Source organism: Cyclopterus lumpus, chromosome 20, assembly GCF_009769545.1.
Source record: "Cyclopterus lumpus isolate fCycLum1 chromosome 20, fCycLum1.pri, whole genome shotgun sequence".
NCBI classification, from domain to species: domain Eukaryota; kingdom Metazoa; phylum Chordata; class Actinopteri; order Perciformes; family Cyclopteridae; genus Cyclopterus; species Cyclopterus lumpus.
The window spans coordinates 4,259,076-4,284,075 of record NC_046985.1 but is presented as its reverse complement, the minus strand read 5'-3'; the positions used below and the strand labels follow the sequence as shown (position 1 = coordinate 4,284,075).

General features: G+C 46.3%; 3 protein-coding genes across 5 annotated transcripts in view; all 3 read right to left on the bottom strand.

The window, feature by feature from the left end:
- LOC117749449 (disco-interacting protein 2 homolog C-like) overlaps positions 1 to 4,666 on the bottom strand; it is a 32,103-nt gene extending 27,437 nt beyond the window's left edge. For both annotated transcript variants that reach the window (XM_034559994.1, XM_034559995.1), the window contains exon 1: positions 4,567 to 4,666. In XM_034559994.1, the coding sequence (XP_034415885.1) occupies positions 4,567 to 4,645 (79 nt within the window). In that variant the 5' untranslated portion in view covers positions 4,646 to 4,666. The remainder of the gene's footprint in view (positions 1 to 4,566) is intronic.
- Positions 4,667 to 6,170: 1,504 nt separating this feature from the next.
- On the bottom strand, positions 6,171 to 16,599 carry LOC117749625. The gene is made up of 17 exons (XM_034560290.1): positions 16,449 to 16,599; positions 15,678 to 15,810; positions 12,048 to 14,802; positions 11,597 to 11,738; positions 11,103 to 11,231; positions 10,954 to 11,002; positions 10,653 to 10,789; positions 10,413 to 10,516; positions 9,483 to 9,593; positions 9,013 to 9,273; positions 8,854 to 8,924; positions 8,588 to 8,773; positions 8,357 to 8,426; positions 8,154 to 8,282; positions 7,976 to 8,049; positions 7,709 to 7,778; positions 6,171 to 7,232 (listed from the first exon to the last, which is right to left on the bottom strand). The coding sequence occupies exons 3-17, from the start codon at positions 14,790 to 14,792 to the stop codon at positions 7,086 to 7,088; spliced, it is 4,425 nt and encodes a 1,474-aa protein (XP_034416181.1). The 5' UTR covers positions 14,793 to 14,802; positions 15,678 to 15,810; positions 16,449 to 16,599; the 3' UTR covers positions 6,171 to 7,085.
- A 353-nt stretch (positions 16,600 to 16,952) lies between these two features.
- LOC117749558 (gamma-aminobutyric acid receptor subunit rho-3) overlaps positions 16,953 to 25,000 on the bottom strand; it is a 17,180-nt gene continuing 9,132 nt past the window's right edge. Inside the window, exons 1-9 of one of the 2 annotated variants that reach the window (XM_034560182.1) lie at positions 23,952 to 24,030; positions 21,692 to 21,759; positions 21,061 to 21,284; positions 20,710 to 20,792; positions 20,095 to 20,232; positions 19,542 to 19,694; positions 18,737 to 18,798; positions 18,016 to 18,147; positions 16,953 to 17,593 (exon numbers count right to left, since the gene is read on the bottom strand). In XM_034560182.1, the coding sequence (XP_034416073.1) occupies positions 17,291 to 17,593; positions 18,016 to 18,147; positions 18,737 to 18,798; positions 19,542 to 19,694; positions 20,095 to 20,232; positions 20,710 to 20,792; positions 21,061 to 21,284; positions 21,692 to 21,759; positions 23,952 to 23,991 (1,203 nt within the window). In that variant the 5' untranslated portion in view covers positions 23,992 to 24,030 and the 3' untranslated portion in view covers positions 16,953 to 17,290. Of the gene's footprint in view, positions 17,594 to 18,015; positions 18,148 to 18,736; positions 18,799 to 19,541; positions 19,695 to 20,094; positions 20,233 to 20,709; positions 20,793 to 21,060; positions 21,285 to 21,691; positions 21,760 to 23,951; positions 24,031 to 25,000 lie in introns of those variants that run through there. The other variant, XM_034560181.1, reaches the window with a different exon arrangement.

Genomic DNA, 25,000 nt, shown 5'->3' with positions numbered 1-25,000 from the left:
AGTTATTGTTTATAAAGTTTCAACATAAAACAATCAATAACACAATTGATAAATAATTAAGTCATTTTTCTTGTTTCTTTTTCATTTAGTTGTTTGTCATAAAATAAGCAGTTTGTTACTTTTGGTTCTGATAAGTTTGGATAGTTAGCAAAAATAATTAATCAAAAAATTATTAAAAACTTTACTGGACATCTTTTAGGAAAAACACATTTCAACACACTCAAAAAAGGAAATCATAAATCATAAGACCCCTGTGCATGAATAAATAAAGAAGAGTGAATATTTTTTTTAAATGGGGAATCTCTTCTGTCATGACAATTCCTGTATTTATATTTGTTATCACACGTCTAAATGATTAATTAATACAAATAGGTGTTTTCGACAAAACTAGCAGCCTGTTAATAAACGTGTGATCATCACAACAGCAGAGAGTCTGTGAAGAGGATTACAAATGTATTTGTGATTTATGAATATGCAAATTAGCTCTTAATGGATTTTTTCATTCAAAATAAATGTGCATTTTGTCTTAAACCTTCACCTCTTATTATATTGGTACATAATAATAAATCTAATACAGGAGGAGATCAAGCAGAGGCGACATCTTTGTTTTCTGTCAGTAAACAAAATATTTACCACAAAACTATCTAAGAAAATACAGGAATAAACACATCAAAATAAATATTTTATTAATTTTTTTATTTAGGCATGGGATTATGACTTATGATTACCTTATTTAATTGTGTTTATTTCTATAAAGGATGTAATAGTGTTTGTTTAAGTGTTTTTTGTGCCATTTTAGAAGTTTTAACTCTTTTTTGACGATAATCTGGATGATATCGTGAATTATTTTGGCCAAGATGAAAAATAATATTACATATTGTCCCATATTCTTTGTTTAGTCTATAAAAAAAGTGGAAAATCATTGTTTTTGACGGAGTAATGTCTTTTTACCAACTGTCCAAAAACAATACAATTAAAATTAGAAATGCAACTTAACTTATTTAGATATATATATATATATATATATATCATTGTTATCAGCTGATTGATTCAATGCAGCAGATCAGAAATGTTCCCCCATGAACAGTTACATTATTATAAAACTCCCACGATTTAATTCTCTCCATTGTAGTCAGAAGAAGCTCAACAGGCGTCTGAGGAGTCGGACGCCAACGCCACAGAATGATTGACAGGCGCTCTGCTGACGGCGCTGCGAGCCGGAACAACGTGTCCAGAGTCCCGTTTATTTATGATCCGCTTCATTTAGCTCCCGCAGACTGTTTTTGTTCAGTCTTTTGTGAAATGAAGACGTCTAAAAAGTAAAGTTCCATCTCTGAAATGTGAGCATCAGCACGACTTTATGGTTCAAGTGACCAGAACACGTGGAGAGCAAAAGAGGCGTGGCCATGATTTAGCTTTTCTTTTTACCAGTTTAACCATCGTTGACACAACACTCACTGACTGGTCCCACTTCCTGCTGCAGGACTCAACTTAGTCAACGAAACGTCAATCCAGGGTAAAGCTGTATTCTCTCTCCTGACCACCAGGGGGCGACTCCTCTGGTTCTATAGAAGTCTATGCTTCATGTGTTAAAGCTGCATTATCTCTCCTGACCACCAGGGGGCGACTCCTCTGGTTGTATAGAAGTCTATGCTTCATGTGTTAAAGCTGCATTATCTCTCCTGACCACCAGGGGGCGACTCCTCTGGTTGTATAGAAGAGACGTATACGGTCGCTCCTCCTCAGTTCAGATATGGTCACTTCCTGTTTACTAGTAGCAGAAAAAACAAAACAAGATGCCCGACGGCAGAAGAGTCGAAATCAAGACTTCAAAACGTCCACAAACAACGTCAACACGTTCCAATCCGACAACAACAATAACACAAATCAGACACAATCAGCAGAAAACTTCACTAATGATTCAAATCAATTTATAGGGAATTCTTCCCAAAAAACGTCCACTTAATCTAAATTCAGCAGCTTGGTGATGGTTTCGATCCTTCAGTAACTAAACTACACAACATATAATAATAATAATAATAATAATAATAATCCCTCTCAGATTATTCATGAGACCTGAAGCGCTCCGAGCAGCAGATGTCTGACGCACAAACACAGAGAGATAGAGCTGTGGATTAACTATACATGTGAGGACATTTACCTCCTTTAAACCTGTAGCTGCTCACACACTCACAGACACACACACACACACACACACACACACACACACCTCTAAATCGTGGAACCCGGAGTATTGATGAGCAGAGAGATCAATACTCAATAAAAGCCTCACGAGGAAACGCATCATGTGACTAACAAGCAGAACATCCACCTGTTTGTGGAGCAGCAGGTAACGTTAGTGATGTCACAGTCTGATCACATGATGAGGGATAATCAATGAGAGATGATCAATCAGATCATTGATGAGCTGAGAACGATTTTAGAGATTTAGGAACCCAAGAAAAACTCCTTGTTTACACGCAAGAATAAAAAAGAAAAGTGGGTTATTTTCTTCGCTGACAGCAGTCGTTCTGCAGAAGAAGCTCTTTGTGTTTTTGTTGTTGTTGTTTTGCTCTTATGGATCGAAATGATCCGTCACTCAATCAGCTAATCAATCAGCTAATCAATCAGGTCATTTATCAAAGTGTAGTCACGCAGCGTTTTTTACCGGTTTCATCTTATTTATGTCAATAATCGATGGATAAATCCACCTCCTCATGTAACGGTGTTATTCTCTCTCCGTTATGCTTTCTGGATTAATTGATTAATCCTCCGATCACTATTCAAATCATCAATATTCAGTTTACTGTCGTAGAAAACAAGGAGAAATCTGCAAATTCCGCAATGTCTGCAATGTTTTTTCTTTTACTTACAAGTAAATTGTATAGTTAATCGATTGATCGGCTCTCAACTGATCATGTTTGGGTAGAATCTTTTTTACACCCTAAACGATCAATCAACTGTTGAGTCAATAACAACAATCTAAATAACAACAATCTAAATATATATATATATATATATATATATATATATATATATATATATATATATATAAATGTATTAAAACACAAAATAATCCTTCCGGATCTTCAGGCACTTTGAGAAAAGATGCCTCATACCGCACGACACGCTCTTATTTTGTATGGACCACACACACACACCTGGCTGTGTGTGTGTGTGTGTGTGTGTGTGTGTGTGTCGTTTCCACTTCCTCCCGCCGTGTTTTCCATCATTAACAACATCTGCCAGCAGCAGGATCCACTCTGATAAACACTCTCGGCTGGATTAGGAAGCTCCCATAGATCCACCTCTGTGTGTGTGTGTGTGTGTGTGTGTGTGTGTGTGTGTGTGTGTGTGTGTGTGTGTGTGTGTGTGTGTGTGTGCATGCCGATCAGAAGGAGCGAGTCTGATGTCTTCAAAGACGTGCTCCTGATCGTCTCTCGCATCAGTTTAACCCCTTTTTCACGCTAAATTATTCAATCCTTCGCCCCAGAATCCACACCCTGAAGCAGCAGCATCTAGTCCCCGTCCTCCTGGAGACCCCCCCCCATCCCCCCACCCCCCCCACCCGGAGACCGTATCTTCAGCTGCAGGTGAGGCAGGTTTGTCCGACCGAGGAGCGACAAACAGCCTCCATGCTGCGACAGAGCGGCATGAACCTGGTCTCTGGTGGCAGATGGACCCAGGGAGGAGATGTGGGGGGGGGGGGGGGCTCACGTCCAGCGTGTTGCTTCCACCCCCCTCACCCCCTCCTCCTCCTTTCCTATGAATAAAACATGTCCACCCCCATTATATAAAGGCAGGAATGTCATATTCCTATCTCCCTCTGAAACAACAGCAGGGCTGCAACGGGCCAGAGACACTTTATGTATGAAGGGGGGGGTGGGGGGGGGGGGGGGGGGGGGGGGGGGGGGTGGGGGTGGGATACTCCCAAGCATCTTCCTCTTCCTCTTCCTCCTCCTCCTCAGGCCCAAAAGCAGGGAGATCACAGGGGCATCAGGAGCCGGACCGCTGCTCTGTCACTCAGCGTTGCATCGCAATGCTATTATTAAACCACACATGCGCGCGCGCACACACACTCACGCGCGCGCACACACACAGGTAGGCTGGTCGTTTCATCATCTCAAGGTCAAAAAAAATAAATAAACAGGTTGTTTTTGGGGACCCGGGACGGGCCGGGTGTGTGTGTGCGTGTGTGCGTGTGCGTGTGTGTGTGCGGAGACAAAGAGCCGCGGCCGAGTCCCGCAGTGTGTTTCCCCGCTCTGCCCTCACCCTCTCCCGGCTACAGGGAGCTGGACAGGCCGGTCCCCGCTGGATGACAAACATCTGGATGGGAGGAGCGGGGAGTGGAGGAAGAGGAGGAAGAGGAGGAGGAGGCGGAGGAGGAGGGGGAGGAGGGGGAGGAGGGGGGGGGGGCAGGAATGAACGGTTGGATTCCGTTAGTAGGTGAAGGCTCCCGGTGTGCATGGTGATGATGATGACGGTGGTGTTGGTGAGAAAACGAGGGGAAAGAGGAAGAGCGGGCGGAGGAAGAGGAGGGGGGGCTGGATTTCAATCACGTCTTACCCTCTGACAGCTCCAGCTCCAGCTCCGCCAGCCGGGCTCGGATCTCCAACGGTACCGGCGACGCCTCGCGGTCCGCCATTCGGCTCGTGCACGGAGTAAAACAACACACCTCCCCCGGTTGCTGCCTCCTCTTCCTCCTCCTCCTCTTCCTCGGCGGCGGCCCCTCCTCGGCGGAGGCGCGGAGAGACTGCGAGGCGTCGAGGAAGAACAAAGAGGGATAATAAATGTGGCTCTGGCTCTTCTCTAACGGGGGCCCGCCATGACGCGCGGCTCCTCGAATCGGTGAAGACCCCCGGTGTCTCGGTGCCGTCGCGGTGGTGCTGCTGGTGATGATGATGATGAGGCTCGCGCGCAGCCCCACACAGTCAGCGCCGTTCGCAGCTTCTTGCCGCTGGTGTCACGTGACTCCACGGAGGAAGGAGGCGCGTGCCCGGTCATCACCGGCAGGGGGCGCCGCGCGCAGCCGCACTTTACAGCGCACGGTGACGGTGTAGTTTTCCACATGAACCACTAATCTGCATTTAATTTAAATATATATATTTTTTCATCTTTATAAGTTATTTTTGTTTTGTAAATCTACTAAAGGCAAATCAAATAAATATTTAATTTGTTTAGTGATAACCTGGGAGAGAAATTATATTTCAAAATGTTATTTAAGTTTAATTAAATAAATACAAAATATGTTAAAGCTTCAACATAACTTTTGTTTTAATCTTATTGAATTATTCATTTTTGTTTACTATAGATCTGGGAAGGAAATTATATTTTTTAATTATATTCAAATGTAATTAAATACATAAATATTGAAAAGCATTACTAAAAAAAGGGGAAATGTTTAGTAAAGACCTGGGAGAGAAATGAATAAATAATATTAAAACCGAATTAAATTAAAATATAGAATCAAAAGCTTCAAATTAAATTGTTTTGTTATAAAAAAAAAATTTAGTTAATTGATTTTAAAAGCTTTAAGTTTTGTTTTAATCTTAAAAAATTGCATTTTAATTCAATGAATCAGTTTCGTGGCGATCTGGAAAGGAAATTATAATGAAGAAATAATTATTATTAATTAAATTAAAATATAAAATGTAAATCTTCAATATCCATTTAGTCAATTCGGTACCCTGTCTTTCAAACATGACTAATTTATGTTTTTGATGTGCACAATTTAATTTAACCCTCTTATTTAGCTTAGTGTGATGGTGCAAACATTAAAGCATGCTCACAAAAAAAGAACAATCATGTTTACTTATTAGAATTGCCACAAATCTTGCTTTCTCTATGGTTTTATTTATTTGTCCCAACCACCTATTCTAAACGTGGTGCCTCTTTATGTGACATAATAATGTGATTAGTATTAAAAAGGTCAAGCAGCCGTTAATGAAGTGCAGTGTGATTGAACAATGTGGCATGAGGATCAGTGAGCTCACATTGACTTCCACCAATCAAAGCGGCCTCCTTGTAAACAAGGACATTTGTTATGTGACCCGTCTGCCACCTGCTGGTTAGCAGACAGAACCACAGTTTGGACTTACAGCAGTCTATCGGATATTTAGACTAAAAGGAAACATATAATTTATATAGGAGCACATAACTGGAGAGAATCTGTGAAGAGACACAAATGAGTATTTCTAACTTCAAAAGGCACTTTAATATCTGTTCAATAATATGTACATCTGTACAGACAAAGGAACACATGCCTGCTCTTTCTCCACAACGTTTTACATTTAAAATGCTGTACTTTCAACAAAAAGAGCATTGACTCAATCAATTTCAAGGTAATGGACAGCCAGTGTTCCCTGTGTCGTGAACACGGGGCGCTGAGGTTCACCTCACGCTTCAACACACAAAAGCACTCCTGTCTCACAAATAAAAATAGGTCAAATAAATTCTAAAAAAGGAAATTTAAAAAAAAAAAGGTCACTCAGAGAGAAAGGATTGGTATTCAGGGATTTTCAGGGAGAACAATTGATTGATCCTTCCGGTACTCGATCGGTTCATTCCGGACCTGGAGGCCTCACCAGCGTCTGACAAGAAGCCTAACGTTTAGAGGACGTGTCCACGGCCCTGGAGACCCACAAGAACACACATGTAGGGAACAACAAAGTCAAATAATAAGCGATGGGTGAACATCCTGTACAGCAAGAAGAACCCTCGAACACACAAACAGCAGGAAGAGAAGCGCCGGCAGCTCAACGAGACTAAATCAAACCCGGCTCCCCGTAAACCGATCTCGACTACAAACTAACGGAACGCTGCAGATCCACGTCGACACGCTTTCCAGCATCCTCTCTGAAATCGGCTCAAACATCCTGAGTGGTTGGGGACCCTGGACCCACGCGGGTCCATCCGGCCCAGAATCTAGTTTCAAGATCCAAACCGCCATCTGGTTTAGTTTGGTGGAGTGAAGCCACAGATTATTGCTCGCCGTAATATGACAGTACATCAATACATTAGCTTATGTGACACCCATGAGACAAAAAAAAAATAATGAAAGTGTCCTTTTTCTCCACCGGATATGATCACCGTGGCAACAGAGACGGCTCGGACGCCTTGCCCGGAAAGGTGGGGGCGCACATCTCCTCCGAAGGGGCGGGGTCAGTGGGCGACAGCGGCTCATTGGACGACAACCTCTGGCAGATCGCTGCGTAGCTGGGCTTCTTGGACTCCTGGCCAATCAGAGCACACGCTGGGGTCAGAGGCTCTCACACCTGTTCACTTTCAAACATCTGACATCTGAAATATATAGATTGATCTCTGTCGTACTGCGGCATTCTGGGGGCTGAGAAGACTTTTGTGTGCCACCTTCTGGTATGTGTGTCTGTGGCAGGACTGTCATTAGCTGCTTGTGTATAACAGAAGCCATGTTGGTTGTTTACATTCATCGTGATCATTTGGGGGAGGAGTCTGTGGGGGGACGAGCTGTCAGACTGACGACTGGGAGACTCGTGATGCTACTTTCACTCGGCTGGTTTTAAGGTCTCGTGTGCGCTTGCTATTTCCTCAACCACGCCTAACTTTTGAGAGCGACTGGGATGTCTTAAGAGGACTAAGAGACATTAAACAAATAGCTGCTGAACTATAAACCTTCTGCTTCTAACGGACAGAAGAGAACATTTCAGCACCACACACACACAAGTCTTACTGGGGCTGGTTCCTGTGTCAGCTGAGCTGGTTTGGCCTCGCCGGTCGCCTCCGCACGCTGCTTCACATTCCTGCAAAGACGAGCAGAACAAACTCACCACTCAGCTCAGTTGGCGCCGTGACAAGCGATCAAAGTCAGCACATGAGATGAAATATCCTGCGGGTCGAGCAAAGGGACGAGAACGGGAGGAGCTGGTGCTGTGGATTTAATCACGTTATGGGGAGAAGGGAACAGTGGAGTGTGATGCCGAGATAAATCTTCACTCACTGCTCTGAGATCTGCTCCGGCTCGTGTGATGCTGTCGGCACTGATGGACACACGCTGATGCTCTTCACTGGAGTCTGAAGAGCGGCAGAAGAGAGAGCCAAGGTTTTACACAGTCTGAGGTGGGTGTGTGTGTGTGTGTGTGTGTGTGTGTGTGTCCAACAGAGAGACACTTGTTCACCTTGGCGTTGTCGTTCGCTGAAGGTACCGGTGCCATGGCGATGTTTGCCGAAGGTAGAGGAGGGAAGCTTGTGAGGCCGAGCTCGGGGGGAGGAGTCGGCTGGCAGGGAGGTGACTGATTGGCTGAATTCTACACAAACACACACAGTCAACACACAACAAAGCAAGCTTTACAAACACCCATAATGCTCGCTGCCTACTTACGCGAGTGTTTCCAGCAGCTCTGTCCCACGACCTCGGGTTGTCTCTCCTCCTCTGGATGAAGTTTCCTCTCCTTCAAAGACACAGAGTTCAGTGTTAGCCCCAGAGTTAGCTCAGGCTCGCTTAAAATGAACTGACCTTTAAGGTGGACCAGCTGCTCTCAAAAGAAACCACTGCTGAGTACATTGGTGCACAACAATGAAGCTCATATGGGTCCAGATTCATCCTCGTTACCTTCCTCGATCAGAATAGGGCACCCTTCCCCCTCTGCTCGGACGGTGTGCGTTGCCTCGCGCCCGCCATCGATTCGGCTTCATCGGAGAAGAGGAGCGCTCCTCTGGCGTTTGCTCCGACGGGGACGAGGAATCGCTGTGACCAGACTGCGAGCGGTCTAGAGAACCGGTCCACCTCGAGCCTCTCCTGGAAGAAACGGATCATGAATGGTTGTATCCACGGCAGGTCTCGTTCTCATGACAGTTAGGGATCGGAGCGGCGTCTACCTCGGCCTGTGAGGGTTGTACGGTTTGAAGTCGGAGAATCCGTTCATGATGTCATTCATCAATGTTTGATGCTGTTGACAGAAACAACAGCCGCTCGTGACGCGTCCAACCACACGAGATGGAACACATTCGACGTCACACGATTAATAAACCGCTCACCTCGGCACATTCCTGGTACCCCGTCGCAGTCGAAGCCCACACCTCGTTGGTGAGGTCGTACAGCTGCTGGGGGGGACCGGGGGGACCGGAGGGACCAGGGGGATAGTAGGAGGCGTAATGACTGCTGCACTGGTGCATCTGGGAGGGTCTGAAGCCGTTCTTTGGAGCAAAGGAAGATATTGCCATGGGCTTGGCCTTTATCCTCACCATGATGGGCTTCCCCTTAAACTCCCGGACGTCTTCTCTGAGGTACTTGTAGACCTGAAGACAGACGGGATCGAATAAATAGCTTTTCAAATCGAAGCTGTTTGAATGAAATCTATAAACTACCAACATCAGAAACATTTCTTCAGTGATTAAATAATAAGATCACAACATGTTTGAAGACATTGTTCATAAGTTGACATTAATATTCTGAAACATTCTAAGCTTCATTTGAAAATCTCAAAGCTGGGTTAAAAGTATTTCACCTGTTGAGCGTTGGTTTCTGACTCGAAAGTGACGAACCAGTTGTCGTTGCTCACAAACTCACAGCTCAGGAACTTTGGCAGGTTCTCCCCGTCAAAGAGAGACTCCACCTCCTGCAGCACAACGGGGATATCAAACACACGGTCAGTTTTACTAGGAGACGAGGAGGGCGAGAGGAGAGGATGAAGAGGAGGGGAGAAAAGAGGATGAGGGGAGAGAGGGGAGAGGATCAGGGGAGATGAAGAGGAGGGGTGAGTAGAGGATGAGGGGAGATGAAGAGGAGGGAAGAGGAGAGGATGAAGGGAGAGGATGAGGAGGGAAGAGGAGAGGATGAAGGGAGAGAATGAAGAGGAGTGGAGAAAAGAGGATGAGGGGAGAGAGGAGAGGATGAGGGGAGATGAAGAGGAGGGGTGAGGAGAGGATGAGGGGAGATGAAGAGGAGGGAAGAGGAGAGGATGAAGGGAGAGGATGAGGAGGGAAGAGGAGAGGATGAAGGGAGAGAATGAAGAGGAGTGGAGAAAAGAGGATGAGGGGAGAGAGGAGAGGATGAGGGGAGATGAAGACGAGGGAAGAGGATGAGGGGAGAGAGAGGATGAGGGGAGATGAAGAGATGGGGTGAGGAGAGGATGAGGGGAGATGAAGACGAGGGAAGAGGAGAGGATGAAGGAAGAGGATGAGGAGGGGTGAGGAGAGGATGAGGGGAGATGAAGACGAGGGAAGAGGAGAGGATGAAGGGAGAGGATGAGGGGAGATGAAGAGGATGAGGGGAGAGAGGAGAAGATCAGGGGAGATGAAGAGGGAAGAGGAGAGGATGAAGGGAGAGGATGAGGGGAGAAAAGAGGATGATGGGGAGAGAGGAGAAGATCAGGGGTGAGGAGAGGATGAAGGGAGAGGATGAGGGGAGATGAAGAGGAGAAGAGGGCTGTTCCTGCCTCCTGAGGTGTGGTGCTGGGGATCTCTCTCAGGATGACGACACAGCGACTCTGACTGGGCCGGACCTTCAGTCCACATGGAGCCACCTGAACCAGCGGCAGAGCTGTCGACCAATGAGAGAAGAGACTTAGCACTGGAACATCACACCTGTCCAGGTACTTTACCAACAGGACAATTTCAATATTTGGTCAAATAAAAACTGATGTCAGTACGACGGCGGTGCAGAAACGAACACTGACATTTTAAGATGTCGGAGATGAGGTCCAGGTCCGTGCTGAGACTCTTGATCTTGTCGAGGCTGGCCAGGGTCGCTATGGAAACATACTGGTCGCTGTCCATCTGGGAGTTGAGGTACAGGTCGTTGCCAAGGTGCTCCCTGTGGGGGGGCAGAGGAGGAGAGCTCTATCGAAAGGAACACCGACCAAACAACTGGATTGAAAGGTTGGGAGGTGACGTAACAGCGTAACCGTGAACACAGCACCAAACCCCGTTGGGCTTGTTTACTGGTTCATCACAGCGACCAGTATCATGAGTGGTTACCTGGTCAGGCAGGACTCCAGAACACTCCTCAGCTCCTCTCTACTGTCATCTGGAATCAAAGGAAGTCCTTTTAGAGCGGACTGCATCACTGCTTTGTAGCTTCATGGTTAAAGTGGCGAAACATACACACAGTTGAATGGGGTTGCTACCTGCGGCAGGTGGGTCAATGGGCTCTCCATTGACGAGAGGAGCTTCAGCAGACAGCGTCTGGTACTCCAGTGTGCCGGGATCGGCCTCGACCAGGCCCAAGTTCTCCAGCTGGAACGCCGGCTCGTACCCTAAAAGATCAGCAGTTTGTGTCTTGTTCAAGGAATCAGATTTAGCTGACGCTTTTATCCAAAGCGACTTCCAACCGCACACCGTAGAACAGCTACGGGAAGCAATGCAGGGTTAAGTGTCAAGGACACATCGACTAGGGCTAGCAGAGCCGATCCTCTGATTGAAAGACGGACCTGCTAACCACTGACCCACAGTCGCCCTTACGTCATCAGAATAAATCACAAACTGATTTCAGACTAGAGATTCGTCTCACATTTAGACATGGTGGTGTGTACTTCATGAACACAGACCATAAAGGAAAAGGTACTAAACAGCAGGTCAGACTTGAGAATAGAGCTGCGACGGTGGAGTGACTCCAGCCTACCTTCCTGATTGGTCAGCACGCTGGGGAACTGCAGCCATTGCTGCGGAGCCTGGAGGTAGGCGGGGCCAGCGATGTTCAAGTCAAAGCCGTGATTGGTCCATGCCTCAGCGTCAGGGTTCAGGCTGGGGGAAGCGACGGGTACCTGACACAAGAAGACACAATGTGCACAATGTTGAACATGAAACGTTCAGTAAATAAAAACCTTGAAGGACGGAATTATTGAGAAAGAAACTGAATATAAAAGTTCAGCAGGTGTTCTTTATTGAGTTACAGGACAGAAAGAAGCAATGAGCCCTCGTTATGGAGCGTCTCTGGAGAGATCCGGTGCAGTGGTGGATGTTTAGTGCTGACCCGCTGACAGAATCACATTCAAACTTTTGGCAATAAGACATAGAACTAATAGCTTTCACTCAACTAATCCCCCCCCCCCCCATGTTGAAAGAACACTTACAGACTGAGTGCAATCTGTGTGCCAGTCCCACACACAGCGTCCCTGAGGCATCACTGTGCTGTAGGGGTACGCTCCCAGCAGAGCCATGGAGGGCTGCAGCTCTGAGACCAGGGCCGGGATCTGCTCCACGCTCTCGCCCCGGCTGGGCTCGTCATCAGATGCGCCCTGGGCCCAGAGCCCACAGGTCTCCTCCAGACCCAGCTTGATCCAGGGGTGGGGGTAGAGGCGGCAGACGGAGGAGTCCGCGTCCTCTCCCAGTAGCTCGGACACCATCTCCCTCATCCCTCCCTCTCTCTCTCCCTCCTCAGCAGTTGCCGAGAGCTCGGGACCCAGGAAATGGATCTCGTATGACGGAGTTGAGGCATAAACGTCGATCTGACACGGGTCTACGGAGATTACAGCCCAGTCATCCGCACAGCTGAAGTCCTGGAGAATCCCGAAGGAGTCGTCACAGGTTTCGGTGTCCAGCTCGGCGCTTTGGGCCGGTGTCTCAGGAGCCGAGTTATCGGGAGTTTCTGGAGGAGTGTCGCTGCCAAGTGCAGATGTCTCCTCCCGTAACACGTGAACCTTCACCCCATCAACTCCGTTTGATGAACCTCCAGTTTGTGCTGAAGAGTCAGCGGCTTCACGCTGCAGGTCGACTTCAGGCTTCACACAGTCGGAGGAAACACTGGAGGAGAAGGACTCTGGGGAACTCTGACAGTCACTGAGCTGTGACAACAGAACACAGGTCTGGGCCGGTTCAGGTGAAACATCCGTGACGTCATCTCTCTCAACGCGTTTGCTGTTCTGACTGATGTCTGGTTTGATTTTTTCAACGGCCCGTCTGTGGTCTCTGCTCACGAGGACATCCTGAAAAGGCTGGTCCGACACCACGGCAGCTTCAGCGTTCACATCATCGGGGTCGTCACTGAGCTCTGGGTCAGCGGACGGAGCCTCAGCATCGTGGCGAGGAGGCGTAATGCTGCTCAGTTCAAACACTGGATTGTCAGATGTGACAGAGTCACACTGGTGAGAGGTGTTTTTTAGGTCTGAGAGAGGTGGTAGATCCGTGTGGCAGGAGAAGGCAGTCAGTTCAATGGGCAGTGAAGACACGGCTGAGAGGCTGGACCCTGAGGACACTGAGGACACCTCGGTGAGAGTCGTCTCTGCCGTTCCCCCGTTACCACCGTCAGCCGCCTCCTTTCTGTGGACGCCACAAGGGATGGCCTCGCTCTGCAGGGAGGGTTTGTCCATCTCGGTCTGTCCTTCAGACAGAAGAGAAACAAACTCCACTCTGTGCGTCGCTTCGAGGTCGAGGTCGAGCTTTGAAGGTTCCAGTTCAGGAGCTGCCAGTTGTAAACTTTGGACGTGCTGCTGCGTTAACGGGTCAGACTCACGCAGATGATCGTCGAGAGGACTAAAGTCAGAATCCAACTCTTCCTCTAACGTTTCCCCAAAGTACACACTCTCTCCCACTAAACACACACTCTCCCTCTGCTCTGATCCTCCCACTGTCTCGCCCTGCACAAGTTCATCGTCCTCCTCCACACATGCACTTTGATCGGTGTGTGACGTCATCAACATGTAAACCTTGGATTCATCCTGGTCCTCTGCAGCCGCCTGGCCATTCAAATCTTCAGGCTGAGTGCCGTCGGGAGCGGACGCCTGAGGTTCCTCGCTGGTTGTTGGACTACTGGACGAGGTCAGCGGGTCCCACGGAGAGTCTCCCCACTGAGACACAACAGGATGAGGTACGGTGGTCTCCTCTGATGAGAGTGAATCATCCGAGTGGGTCAGTGACAGGACGGTGGAAGACCGTTCTACAGCACGTGACTGTGCTGAAGCTGGTTTCTCATTGTGTGACCGGCTGGCCGTTTTAGATTCTGTAGCGTACGTCTGGTCACGGACTGAAAATGCCTCCGTGTGTGATTGGCTGGATGCCGGAGACTCCACGATACGGGGCAGAGCAGCTGTTCCTACTTCAGCTGTGAGCAGCGAGTCTGTCGCTCCAGCTGTTTGGGATCGGCCGTGGATGTGGTCGTGTTCAAGGTCGACGTCGTCGATGGAACATATGCTGTAGAAGCTCCGGGTCCTGGTCTCGAAACCTTGACACAGCGCCGTTGTGCAGACCTCCTCACCTTCCTCCTCCTGCTCATGCTCAGCATAGGGGGAAGTCTGCAGGTGGTCAGCGAACGCCTCGCTCTCCAGGACGGCGGCCTGGCAGTGAGAAGAGCGGGGGGGTAGCCTGAAGGGAGCTGACAAACATTTTGCCGGTTTGTGCTTCTGCCCGTCTGGGAGCACGTTGAACCACTGGGCCCTGAGTGTGGCATTCTCCAAAATCTTCTGTTTGGTTGGACTCTGCGTGGGCACCTCCATATACGGTGCCGGCTCACAGCTGGGCCTGGCAGCATGTGTCCTGCCGGGCTCTGTGTCTGTGTTAGTCTGTAGGTTTGTGTTAATAATTGCCTCGTTGTCCTGCTGATTACTGTCTGGCTTCAGAACCCCGACCACGGCCGCCTCCGTCGCAACTTTATTGTCCGGTTCTGGACGCCCCTCCTCATCTTCCGGAGGCTTCCTCTGAGCCGGCTTGTCTTCCACACACGTGTCCTCTTCGTCCAAGCACACATGCTGAGCCACAGCCCCAGAGTGCTCCCTGACACGGAGTGTCCCCTCACTCAGCCCGTCGTGCAGCGGGGGCTGTAACAGACTGCTCCTCTCACTCGGCGGGCCGGGGTTGAGCTCCTTACTAAAGCAGCACCCCATCTTCTCCAGCCTAAAGTGGGAATAAAGCACAAGACTTCTATGGCCACGCACACTAAGAGCCTACACAACACAAGATCAAATCATGAGCAGCTCCTCACGACGGCTCAGCCACTAGCAGAAAGAGAAAAGACCCTCAGCTTCCCCGGCTTCGCCTCTTTCACCGTCCCTCACGGGTTTTCCCCTCCCCTGCCCAGAATAGCAAATGTGAACGCGCTCACATGTCGCTGCCACTCAACAGAGGGCTGCACACCACTGTGTGTGTGTGTGTGTGTGTGAGAATGTATGGGAGCCCTAGTTAGGCTAGTTTGAGAGGGGTCAGCACGTGGCCCGGGGGCCACCAATCACAGAGCAGTAAAGCTGCAGTGTCCACTACTCCCCCTCCTCCCGTCCCACCATTCACGTACCCTTCCCTCCCACTGACACCTTTCCCTTTCAGTTACATCAGTTCTGCTTTAGCTTCCCTCCTCCCTCCCTCACTCACTCCGCCTCCTCCCTCACAAGGCCCCAACAATCAATCAGGTTATCCTGTAGTTTTCAGTCAATTGTATTGTTTGAATACATTTATTATTTTTCAATTACTTTTGTATGTATTTCTTTCTACTTTATACAAACATCTAATGTAAGTCTTTCGGTCCTGAAACTTTTCTTCCCGTTAAAAGTTTCTTCCATTTCAAAATCGAAGGTCTGAGGAAATAATGTTGTAATAATAATAATAATAGAAGTTTATACTAGACCATATAATGAATTGACAGGACCTTTCCAAGCACTTTGGTTGTGAGATCTGACAATGAAGTTGATTCCAACCAGCTCATGTGTCTCTGCTGGGTGGTTGTGATGCTCCAGGTGAGACGAGATAGAGATATATATATATATATATATCAGTACCTGGTAGAAGTAGTAGTATCCAGGACACAGCCCTTCCAGCGTTAATGGCACCTGCAAATCAGCTGGACACAGAGGATTCTGGGGTGACGTCATGTGACTCAACGGGCTGCCGATGTCGATGGTCACCCAGAAACTATGGGGGGGGGGGAGAGGATGAAATGAGTCCCAACACCAGCATGTCCTGTTTGTGACGCGCAGGTGAACGTCTAACGGCCCCTCACTAAAACCGTTTTTATTAAAATCAGTTAACAACTGATTAAGTCAAAAATACTAACGGATGCAAATCACAAATTGCCCGAGGAGAAAATAGTTTATCCATTAACCTTTTTAATTATCATTCTGAGATGTTGCACGTCACATTAAAACCCTAATTGGATTAAAGATAATGAGTTTAATTGAATGACGTCATGCTTTGCGTGTTCTGTCAGAAACGTTGCTGGCCGACGACAAACTGACATTAACGGCTGATCGCGGATCTGTTTAACAGACTAACGGTGTTTTTTGTTACTCGTTTAGGGTTCACTGGTGGCGTTTAAAATGAGACCAATCAAACACGCACATACCAGTAAAGTTAACGGAGGTTTATAACGTCCTCTCTTCCTCAATATTACCGGGATTTCAGGCGCAGCGAGGCGGCCAACGGGCGCTTTCTAGCTAACTTAAGCTAGCTAGCTAGCTAGCTAGCTGCCGTTAACTGAAGCTAGCCGACGTGCACTAAGCGAACCACAACCACGTTAAGGCCGACGCGTCGCTCTTTACGTTGTAACTCACCTGTTACCTGTCCTCCTCTTCCTCCTCTTCCTCTTCCTCCTGCTGCTGCAGTGAAGTCGAGCTTGATTCGTGGCTTTCTTTGCGGGACTGCGTCCAGTTGACGTTGCTTTTCCGCGACTAGCTGCCACACGCGCACGTTGTCTTTGGTACTGAAACACCCGAACATTGTAAAAATAAATAAATATTTATTATTTATTTATTAAATATGTATTTATTTATTTTATAACAGTTGGATTAATGCATGTTTTATTTAGACGCAGAGGTTTTTCCTGGGATTTTTTTCCCTTTGTTTTATTTAATCAAATAAACTAACTACTAAAAAGTAAACTACTCCACTACTTAAGACAAATCCGCGTGTTGAAAACTTAAAAAAAAAATATGTTGGTGACCTTAAAGTAGTCAAATGAAAAAGGGAAATATGTAAAAAAAAATGTGTAAAAGAGCCACCACATGTTTTTTTATTGTAATTGGTTGCTAAATTAAAAACATGACCCTTTAAAAAAACAAACATAAATGTACTTTTACCTCCTCGTGAACAAAATTAATCTTTAATAAGAAGATAAATTAAAGAACATGTTAAATAGCTGGTTGACTGAACACTTTTAGATGCATTTTCCCTCACGTAGTAAAGCCCCCTTCAGAATAAGAGCTCCGAGTATAAGATAACAGAGTCACGTGTAGAGTTTATTAAAATAAATACACATTGATAAAGATGCAGTCCTAAATGAAGAGTTCCTCCTCTTGAGTGCTTTCATCTCTCAGGTAAAGCAGACGATTCGTGACGTAGAGATGGTCCGGTGAGGTGCACGCGAAGCAATCCCCCAGCATGCTCTCTGCCTGGCTCAGGTGTACAGGCTCCAGTAGATGGTGTTGAAGAGCAGGTAGGACAGCGGGAAGGCCAGGCGCGAGTACGAGTCGATCACGTAGCTGTTGCTGACGAACAGGTCCACGTTCTCGCGCACCGACCGCTGCCGGCGGAGGTGGGTCCCCTCCGGGGGACGCGCGTCCGGGGCCTGGGTCTGCGCGGCGAGGGGGTCAGAGGTCAGGGAGGGCGCCGCGCGGGCGAACGGGGTCAGCTCCACGTCGTTGTCGTGAAAACAGCCGTCGAAGGCCATCGCCTGGCTGGCGTTGAAGGTGGAGGGGATCTGAAGTGATGGATGCAGAAGAGATCGTGCACGTTCACGTCACATTTAAACACATCCACATGACAACATCAACACTTTAACAAAAAGTTATCTTGTCGCAAGTAATGTTTTGTTTGTAAAATCTTCATTTGTTAAAATATAACTTTTTTAATCTCAAGGAAAATCATTTTGGTTGCTCAAAAATTACACCAAAAAAAGCAATATATTTTATTCAACAAGTAATACTAACAATAATAGAAAAACAATACACGTGAAACATATCAATTTAGAAAAATAAAGTATAAAAGTAGCATCGCGCTTGATTTTCAAAGGTAATATTATATTTATTATATTATTTATTATAAATGTATTGCAGTTGAATGCTGTAATGTCCCCGTGTGTCCACTAGAGCGAGGCATGAAGTCAAACATGGGGCCGCTGACCTTCCCCCTCTTCATCTTCCTCATCTCCTCCAGAGTGGTGCAGTAGTTCACCGCCGCATACTCGATCACAGACAGGAAGACGAACAGGAAGCTGGTCCACAGGTAGATGTCCACCGCCTTCACGTAGGACACCTGGAACGACACGTGGGACAGGTCGATGAGGAGCGGTGCGTTCAAGTCAACACACAGAAAAAATTTGAAAATATATTAATTATATTGTCAAAACAGCAGCAGATATTAAAGCTTCACAATAAAACCCGTCAGTGTCAAATACTCCACTTTTGACACAAGTTTGATTACAATTATCATCTTTTTGTATTTTTTTTAATATATATATATTTAAGTTATTTTTTATTTCCCTACATTAAGGTGTCAACTGTGTTTCAAAGCCTTATTTCGAATATAAATACATTTGTTGTAATTATTCAATTATTGTTTCATAATTAGTCAATTATAATTAAAGTGTAAAATAAATAAATCCAGGCACAAAGTTGGAGAGCATTCAGTAAATCAAATAGATGCTGAGAGACAAACCAACTGAGAACATAACCTCCTCGATGGAGATGATGAGTAAAGATGATATTTGCTGAGGTTGTCGGAGACTCTGGTCCCCTCTAGTCTGGATTCTGGACTCTCTAAGAGTCCTGAAACAGAGTCCCAGAGTCCATTTCAGCCTGAAGACCGACTGCACCTGAAGGCCACACCAACACAGCAGCTGTACCTGAGGCATGGAGGAGGACACTCCGGTGATGATGGTGGACATGGTGAGCACCGTGGTGATTCCTGCAGGACGACAAACCACACGGAGGTTATCATAATTATAATTACGGGGTCAGAACCCAAAGGGAAAGCTAGTCTTCAAGGTGAGTTCATGGTCTCTGGTCGGCCTCCGTCTGCAGATACAAACGGCTCATTCTTTATTCAAAGATGCTTATTTTCACGTGATTTATTTGTATCTTATTCCGTTTCTGCCAATAGACCCCACCAAATGTAACATATGTGCACAAAATATCTATAAATATGTAATATATAAAAAATATATAAATATATAAGAATATACATATTTCTATAATAAAATATAGCTTATATATGTATATATATATACATATATATTTACATATATTTAAAAAAAATTGAAAACATTTAGGGGGATGTATTGTCAGAAATGGACCAAAACACTATCTAAAAAATATATATAATATACAGGTATATATAAATATATAATAATAAAATATTTTTTAATTTTAATATTTATATATATATAACCTCTCTATCCCAAATATATATATATATATATGCTCACACAATCAAACAGAAAAATAAATAAATGCACGTTAACGCACTGTGCTGCAAATAGTGTTTATACATACCGTATATATCTATCTATATATAGATAGATATGTATAGATATTACAGTTTTAGAATAATGTCTTGTTGCCCTGCTATCATCTTTTCGGTATGAAAGTACACAAGAAAAGGACAGTGAACTTGGTCTTGAACTCCGGCTCATGAGTTCACGGCGTTACCCAGGGAGACGCGTGCGGGGACGGCCCTCCGGTCGATCCAGAAGGAGACCCAGGACAGGACCACCATCAGCATGGTGGGGAAGTAGGTCTGCAGCATGAAGAAGAAGATGTGCCTCTGCAGGATGAAGTTGATGAACAGACGGTTGTACCAACCTGAGGAGAGAGGAGCCAGGAGCTTGAACTACAACCCTCAGTTCTGGGTTTTTAGATGTTTCGCCTCAATAACTCGTCTTCTTTCAGACTCGAGGAAATACACTTTGTATTTTTATTTACTTGTTGCATTAATGTGTTCATCACTTGTTGTAGCTGTGAAGGTGGAGCTAATTTTAATGACTTTAATATAGTTTATTCTTTAATAATGCTTCATAACTCATCGGTTTATTTATATTTTGTATTAATAATCTCAATCAGTAAAGTAGCTAGTACCTCAGGTTGGCAACCACTGGCCTACACACACACACACACACACACACACACACACACACACACACACACACACACACACACACACACACACAAACACAAGCACACACACACACACACACACACACACCGGTGCTGCTGTAGAAGGCCAGGCCACTGGAGGCGTGGAAATGCTCGATGAAGAACTGAGACAAGACGATCTCATCCGTCCTCAGGGAGTCGTTCCCGTTCTTCCAGTAAAGCATCAGGTCGTTCTCATTGTACGCATCTGTGGGGGGGGGGGGGGTGGGGGATGGGGGTGGTGGGGGGTGGGGGGGTGGGGGGAGGTGTTCAGGGGAGGTGTTCAGTGTCATGGTAAAGAGTGTAAAGAGGACAACTGAATAAATTAGACAGAAATGTGTTGGCAGTCCTCTGAGTTTATCCGGACTGAACGTCTTCAGATTATTAAATAAATGTAAAGTATCAATACTACAGTGTATAAGTACTGTAGTATTGTAGTATACAGTGTATAAATACTGTAGTATTGTAGTATACAGTGTATACATACTATGTTACAAGTCAAAGTCATGCAAACAAATGTTTCACTAAAGTAAAAGTACTTCAAGTGAAAGTACTCACGCAGAATGGTCCATTTCAGAAATGATATTATATTATTGGATTGTGTGAGTGTAGGTGTCTGCATGTGAGTGTGTGTGCGTGTGCATGTGAGTGTGTGTGTGTGCATGTGTGTGTGCGTGTGTCTCACAGCTCTCCAGCTCCAGAGAGCAGTTCTGTGTGTCCAGAGGGAAGCTGCTGAAGTCCATCGAGCAGAGCGACGTCACCGTCACCCTGAAACACACAAACCGCGCCTCACGTTGAACACACACTTCCTGCTGTCGCCAAGGAAACCGGAGCTTCACCTTCAATCTCAAGCCTCATTTAAATTACATACAAACACATCAAAGCATCCAGTTGGACCCAACGGCAAAATCTGGAAAAAACACGTCTTGGAACATTTGTTTTTTGTGACCAACCAGCCAATCAAACCCCTTCATGACCTCAGGAGCGTCTCCAAGTGTGCTGGTTTAAGACCTCCACCTCTCTCCGCCCCTCCTACCTGACGCTGTACAGGATGTTCCCGTCGGGGTAGACCCGCAGCATGATGTTCTCCATGGTGGTGTCGTGGATGAAGGAGCGCTTGGAGTGGACGAAGAAGACGTCGGGAACCCAGATCTTCTTCACCAGCCGCGAGTCGAACGTCCTGCTCTGATTGGTTCGGGACGGGAACGCCAGCCGCTCGTCTTTCCAGTAGTGGCGCAGGTACAGAGTCATGGTGAAGTCCTGCAGGAGGAGATCGTGGGATGTTTGATTGGGAGTGAAATAGTTCTTGAAAAGAAAGTTATGAATAGTCCAAGGAGCTTTTTCTCCCCTCTCTGATTGGGTAATTTAAAGACATAAAAAGGTGAAAGCATCTTCAGTATAATAAGAAACATATATATGTATATATGTATAGTATATATTTGGATTCCTCTTCTGTTTTATTTCCATTTAAAGTGTGAAATGTGTATGAAATAATGGAAAAAACTAAGATAAATGTAACAAAGGATGAAATCCAAGGTTTTGAAAAACACATCCTGGGCACGCATTGTGAAACACTTAGTTAAGTTTAGGAAAATAAGTTGAAAGATCCGTGGTTATGTTTCGATTAGTTGTGAGTGAGAACTTTCCTCAAGTTTAAAGATCCTCACCATGTTGACCTCGGAGATGCTGTCGATGCTCTCCACCTGCACATCGATGCCCACGGGGATGGCTGCGCCTGAAAACCGCCAAATCATCAAAGTCACATCTCACCAGTCAACAAACAGCTCGAAAGAAGCGTCCCCGGCTCCTACACCACCGGAGCCGCTTCAGCTCCGCACGCTGCCGGGTCGGGGCGAGGTCATCGATCTGCAGATTACTCCGTGACTGTACGTCAACCGTCCTCGTGCAGTTCACGCTCATGTTCAGGCGAGAACTGTCGGCGGTAACGTTGGAAGAATGCACGAAGGGGGAGCTGTGATTGTTATTGATGCTGCAACGTGTTTCTGCTTCGTTGCTTTTCGGAGGAGGAACACTTTGGATAAATGCCTTTCCGCAGCTCGTGTCACATGCATCTCTTCAACCGTCTGCATCGGCCCTGTGAAACCTCTTTTTGGTCAAAACATCCTTCGCCGCAGCCCGCCAACATCTGTTCCCCCCCCCCCCCCCCCCCCCCTCCTACCACCGCTCTCCATCCTCCTCATTAGCAGATTAAGCTTGTTTAACCGCTAAACCTAAACAAATCTGATTTGTGCACACAAACAGAGCACAAATAGCTTCGCAGCACACAACCCCCCACCCCCAAAAAACAAGCTTCAATCCCGGCTCCCGTCTGGCTGCTCTGCCTCCACGAGGCCATCAGGACTAAGTTGGTGAAGGAGGTTTACGGGGACGCGGTGACGCTGCTCTCTTTTTTTTTTTTTCCTTCACCAAAAAATCAGCTAATTTTAGGATTTGTCCGCACGGCTGCGGCCCAAAGAGCTCATTCCTGACCCGACCACGAGCTCCAGCGAGGATTCACTGTCGTCCTCGACTAATTAACGTCTCAATCCGCAGCACAATGTGAAAAGTTTAACAATGAGAGGAATGCACAAGAAGAATGAGCCTGTCGGCTAACTAATGAATCACTTCTGACAGCTGTGAACCTCCGCCGCCCTCAGAGAGCTCGATCAGCGGATTATCAAGTGTAAACTGGGCTAAAAATGGGATTGTTTTTAGGCATTTAGGTTGCATTATACTGGTTGTTGCAACCGTAATTTAATGACTATTTTCAGCGTGATGGCTGGTCCTTAATGCATATTGAAATATAATTATTTTAATGCTGGGGACAAAGCTGTTGTATGTAATCTAGCCATCTAAAAACTGTCTTTTAAGCAAGCCAACATACTTCCTTTATAAAGTACTTCTAAACAGAAGTTACAAAAGACTTTACAGGAAGAAAAACACTTGAAATGAGGGAGATAAAAGAGACAGTAAAAAGACTTTACCGCAGCTGCTTTAGTTCTCACCAAAGTACGGGGTCAACATGCACAAAGGCCTGACAATGTAATGCATTGTTCTGTTTGTGAAAAGTAAGAGGAAATAAATCCTGAAGTGGCAGAGAGGAGCTGAAACTGGAGTGATGTGGAATTTACTGCCTTGCTGCAGAGTTATGGACCAGCAGGAGCTGCCGCCTGTGGAAACATCCATTCTTTTATTAATTATAATTGTATTTAACTAGCGTTGTTGCACTTATGAAGATGTTTTGAACACTTTTAGTTTCAACCTAGGTGCCTGGAGAGGGTTTTTCTGTAGCCGTGTCCCTGAGTGGAGTTAGTTTTCAGAGGTTTAATGTGTTGTCATTTTATTAAATTGGACTCAAAGACCAAGAAAATGAAAAAGCCTTTGGACCTGCAAATCCCTAAAATCTGCTGGTTGAGTTCACATAAACACACACCGGTTGGGTCTGTGACCTCCACCTGGACGTGGTTTACCAGCTTACATTCCTGTTTTCACCCTCAAGGCTATCAAGGGGGTAAAAGATGCACTCCAAAGTGCCCGTGTGCCTTTTAGTGGACATAAAGTGTGTTAATTCCTCTTGAATGTTACGGGCCGGCGGCTCAATAAACACTTTATTTAATGAAGTTCATCTGACAGCCAGGACCATAAAGCTCCGGCTGCAGCGCAGCTTTGTCCCGGCATGACACACAAAAAACACACCAGACTCAACATTTAGAGTAACCACGACAACGAGAGCTCTTCGGTGGGAAAACCCCCTGAAACAGAAGGTCACTCTCTCTCCCTCTCTCTCCCTCTCTCTCTCTTCTTCACGGCTTTCCTTTTCTCAAGTCACGCCCAGTTCATAGAGCGACGCGTGCATAAAGAGGTCCCTTCAGATTTCTAGGTTTATATGATGCAACATCAACAATAAGCTCTTATATCGCATCATACCTTTAACGCCTTTTACTTTTTGATTTACGGAAACATGCATGACCTTCTGCTTCCTGGACACCTTCACCACGCAGGATCCTAAACATCACACCCTGGTCCACTCCTACACTGCCATCATCAGGTCCATCGTCACCTCCTCCATCACTGAGGAGGACAGACCAGGCCGGACATCACTCAGCTGAGGAGGTGATTGGTTGGAAGCTGCCGCCCCTCCAGAACCCGGCGAGGCGGCAGGAGGGGTTGTGGCTGACTCCGCCCACCCGGGTCGCCAACTGTTTAAGTCACTCCCCCTCCGGCAGAACAAAACCTCACGCCACCAGAACAGTTTCTTGGGCCTCATCAACAAGGCCCGGGACCCCCACTGAACCAGACTCACATCCCGCCCCCTGCAGACATGTTGCATGAACACAAAGTCTCCAAATGTAACTCAACCAGTTGCATGAACGCAGATCTTTGGTTATTATTGTTTTGCACCAGATCTAAAGTCCATGAACGACTGAAGAACACACGTGGGCAGGAATTCAAACTTCTCCAGGACACAGAAATGAATTTTCCACTTTCTGGTCTGAATGGGTGCTCTGGAAAATGTCCTGTTTACCAGTGTGGTGAACTGGTCAGCGCTGGGCATGCTTCCTTTCTAATCAGCTGATGTAAACAAGCTGACGAGTACGGTGTTGCAATTACGCCAAGACTTTCAAGGGCAGCACAGTGAGGCACATACACGCACAAATATAGTATCAATACATTTAAATTCATATTGAGAATATGAACAGAAGAATAAACAGAAGAGTAAGACTACAAAAGAACCATGAAATAGACACAATTACTACGAAAAGAGACCAAATGTCCATAAAAAGAGACAAATAGGGACACAAAAGAACCAAAAAGACACAAACTGACTACAAAGAAATACAAAACGACTACAAAAAGAGACAAAATTACAATAAAGCTATACAAAATAACAATAAAAAACACAAGATGAATACAAAATGAAACAAAACAGGCTAATCAACTATAAAGTGTGTGTCTCGTTGCTGAGTCCAGGGGCC